Source organism: Anneissia japonica, unplaced genomic scaffold, assembly GCF_011630105.1.
Source record: "Anneissia japonica isolate Jap-2015-1 unplaced genomic scaffold, ASM1163010v1 scaffold1891_len642697_cov171, whole genome shotgun sequence".
Classification (NCBI taxonomy): domain Eukaryota; kingdom Metazoa; phylum Echinodermata; class Crinoidea; order Comatulida; family Comatulidae; genus Anneissia; species Anneissia japonica.
The window spans coordinates 204721-208888 of NW_022700553.1; the positions used below are offsets into that span (position 1 = coordinate 204721).

Genomic DNA, 4168 nt, shown 5'->3' on the forward strand with positions numbered 1-4168 from the left:
GCTGGCGCCACTGCTGTTAAAGGGATATCCTGGCCCTATAATTAAGGGGACACTTTAGGGCTTCGTTGTATTTCCTATGTGGTGTATGGGCTACCCATTGTTTAGTAAAGAGAGGACCTTAACCTACGTCACTGTGTGGTTGGTGTATTTACTTACGTCGCTCTGTTTCGTTGCTATAACAATAACGTCATCAGGTACAATGTATAATTTGTCGTCCGTAAATCGACAAGTTTTGTAAGAATTTAAAACCACTTGGCCCATGTCAGTGTTTCGTAGATTATCAAATCCTGTACCTAAATTAAAACATAATATTAAAATTTTAAAAATGTTTTTCAATAATTGCCACATAAACCCATAATTTCAAAACTCTCGTGTTTCCAAGGACGTTAACAGTTAAAAGTCTTTGGAAAAACTAAAGTTATTTATGTGCACGTTAAATTACTGCAAAGCCTACACTTATTGGAAGAGTAGGAGATAGTCTCCCGGTAAGCCTGCATGGCTCTCTAAGCAGTACTTTTTTAGGCAAATCGCTGTTTATTGAAGCAATTTTTGGTTTTCAAACTTGGGATCTCTGAATCAAGATATAGGTGATATAGGCCAATCCAACTTACAATCGTTATATATAAAATATATTTAAAAGAATAGATTAATAACAGTGCTCGAATAAAAAGATGATGTTTAAATCGTACCAACCATAGTCCTTCAATGAAATAATAGGGAGTTTTCGATGCACGACGTTAACCTTAACTTTAACGTTAGTACCCAACATGCAACGCGATAACTCCGAGTTATTTTCAGGATTTTACGTGCTCGACAGACGTTAGTTACGGGTTTGCGCATGCGTATTTCGATTTGTTTACAAAAGCGGCGGAGTTATCGCGTTGCATGTTGGGTACTAACGTTAAAGTTAAGGTTAACGTCGTGCGGCGAAAACTACCTATAATATTGTGTTTACGGAGCTACGCAACAAAACCTAATTCTTAACCGAGTCATTTTTATCAACTTAATCATCTACTTGATATACTGGTGCCTGGCTAAATTTACTCTTTTCCACAAGCGTCAAGATATACTCATTGAATCTAAATGAAATTAATTCAATACATGGTATCACTGCATTTCTATTTTATTAATGTGTGTGCATTGTTTTTTAATTAACTGTTTAGGCATTGTAATTTGCCGCTTTATTAACCGCAGGATCGATTATTGACTGTTGAGTAGGGATGTAGCTGTGTCACCATATAGTTCATTTTATTTTATTACAGCACTGTCACAAAATATTTTTGAATTTATTATTGCCATTTTTGTTTGCTTTTGGAAATTAACATAATTTATGGTAATAAGAACAACATTTAGGAATATCGATTGTGCTTAAATAATACAATGCACGGATATTTGGCATTTATGTGGCATTAACAGATAGTTGGAATTCACTTTCAGAATAAATCGTCTAAACCTCATTTAAAAGCTGCAGTCAATCATAAAGCTTAGTAAAGTCACGTGCCATTATCTTTATTAACTAATTAAACGTTCATATTTCCTCTACAAAGTTAATGCAATTTCGTACTGTAGTGATTTCCTGCATGTTTTATCAATAGTATTATACTTAATTAGGCGATTTAACCAATGATCATATTATAAATGCAAATTTTACAATAATATTGAGGTAAAGTGCATTTAAAATTAACAACAGAAACGATTAAAAAAATACTTGAAGAAATAATAAAAATTGAACGATATCCATATCCTATAACCTCAGATTTGGAGGGTTAATTAACCGAACTCTATTAATTAAACAAATATTAAAGGGAAAAAAATATTAAGTGAATTACACAACAAATAATGCTTATAAATGAAATTAAATATGACAGACTTTAAACAATTTATTAAATACCACTAAAACTATATGTTCTTATTATGAAAAAATAACTAAATATTAACTGTGAAATGGTCTTTAAGCTCATGCTCAAAATCATCTCGTTGATTAATTGATTGATTTTTTTTTCCTCATTAAATATTTTGACAATAATTACATTTTGGGTGTTGATCTTTTGATATTATGAGGCATAACATAAAATACAATATTCTAGAAAAAATATTCTCAAAGCGTGTTCTAAATTCACCAACATATTCATAAAATCTAAGAATTTGATAGGGCTGGAACATATTTTGTAGTTACAAAAACACTGTCGCTGATTTAAAGTATAACATAAAAGCTAACCTGGTAAAGGTTCAAAATAATCGACATCAGTTCCACATGATTTTTCTTCGACAGTTCTTGTGCCTAATTTCAGCATGTTGTCACATTTAGTACCAGGTAGGCCTAAGAGCAACATCATAACGACGGAACTGACATACTTATACATCGCTGGATTGATTATTAACTATGTTAAATAACAATCTTAACCTCAAATGAGTAGAAGCGCAGTTGGAAATGTATTTTATTCAGTGGTAACAATTTGTCTATTTCTGACGTTGTTGGAAATTCCTGTGGGGTTTTTTTATGATTCATAATCTTGCGAAATGTAGGTAAAATTTTACAAAATGAAATATAGGTTCAATACAGGACCTTCGGGATAAATCAGACCTATGATATATCCAAACACCAGCTTATTCTAAATTAGTCAAATTTCAAATTAACAATGTTGTTCATTAAACTATCCGTTCTGTAGGCTTAGGCCTTTATTTTAAATTGTGTGCCTAACTATCATTCATTTATAATTTTTTGGGGGAAAATTAGGTCTTTCAATAATATTTCACAAACCTATCGATTGATATCGACTGTTGACACCTGGTAATACTCGTAAATTCCCGTACATATGGTATAACAACAAAGCCTTTGTTTTAACATTTCATAATTGAGAGACACTTCCTGTGGTGCCTTTTCCATTTTGCATGTATAATCAGGGGTGGCGCCAGCGGGGGGGGGGCCGGGCACAGCCCGCCTCGTCGGGGAGAAAAAACTATATGTATTTTCTACATATTAGTAGACACTAAAATCGATTAAATAAGCCTTTGAAACCCCTAAATTGTTAAAATTTTCGGGGACTTCGCCCCCTGGACCACTTTCGATACCTTTTAATAGAAGCTCGACCACGCCCTTTCGTAGGGGAAATCTGACCCCTCGTCGGGGGATCTCTTATACACATCTAGATGTGTATAAGAGACAGGAATTCCGTCGGGGACCTCTGCCTCCCACCCGTCGGGAAAATCCCGGCGCCACCCCTGTGTACAATGTAAATTATGCAGTCTATCTTTCAATATTCACTTTGTTATTTCACTTTTGTAACTTTGTTTAATTGTGGAAATAAAATGAGTTGAAAGTTTGAGAGTTTCATGGTGTTATCTTTCTTCTTCTACGATGTTTTGTTTTTGCTTCTCTATCATTTCATTTGATTTGTTTACTTTGTTAAATGACTACGTGGGGTAGCCACACCTAGAAATGTCTTACGTTATGTTGTATAGGATAGTGGGAGTCGTTGTTTTTTTTTTATGTGTGAACAAGCTGGCGGGGCGGGGGGTCTCAACCATTTTTATGCACCTTATTTTCATTTTTTTTTCCATATTTGCAAATTTTTTTTCCTCATCACCGTGACAATTAAAAAAAATCTTGTATTTCATATATGTATGAAAAATGATTATAATTTTGAAATTCAATCTGACAATTAAACAAATAATAAAGCAATCAATCAATTAATTAAACCATTAGCTACGGTAATTAATCGATTTTCAATCAGTCGATCAACCAATTAACCAGTTAGACCACTGAATCAAACCAGTTAATACATTTGAAGATAAGAAGATAAAAATAAATTAATCGAACCATCAATTAACAATTCAGCAAATTAATCAATCAATTTAACACATCAATAAACCAATTCGTCTATTGCTCCAGCAACCTCTAAAATACACTTTTTGTTTTCTTTAAATATAAATATCCTTTCAATAGATCAAATCCTCAGGATATTAATAATTCTTTTTATAGTTAATTTCACAGTATGTATTCATCAATATGTTTTATATTTATATTAAGTAATTTGATATCTTCTGACTCATGTTTGTTATGATCAATCGAATCGATAATACTATAGCGATCGACAGGGTAATCAATGAATGTATCAATATTTCAGATAATAAAACCAATTAGAAAATCAATCAATCAGTGCATCAT

General features: G+C 32.6%; 1 protein-coding gene across 2 annotated transcripts in view; it reads right to left on the reverse strand.

Moving 5' to 3' along the window:
* LOC117103347 (macrophage-expressed gene 1 protein-like) overlaps window positions 1-2380 on the reverse strand; it is a 9308-nt gene extending 6928 nt beyond the window's left edge. The window contains exons 1-2 of one of the 2 annotated variants that reach the window (XM_033243884.1): window positions 2219-2380; window positions 157-293 (exon numbers count right to left, since the gene is read on the reverse strand). In XM_033243884.1, coding sequence (XP_033099775.1) covers window positions 157-293; window positions 2219-2363 — 282 coding nt within the window. In that variant the 5' untranslated portion in view covers window positions 2364-2380. Of the gene's footprint in view, window positions 1-156; window positions 294-611; window positions 704-2218 lie in introns of those variants that run through there. The other variant, XM_033243885.1, reaches the window with a different exon arrangement.
* Window positions 2381-4168: the final 1788 nt, after the last annotated feature.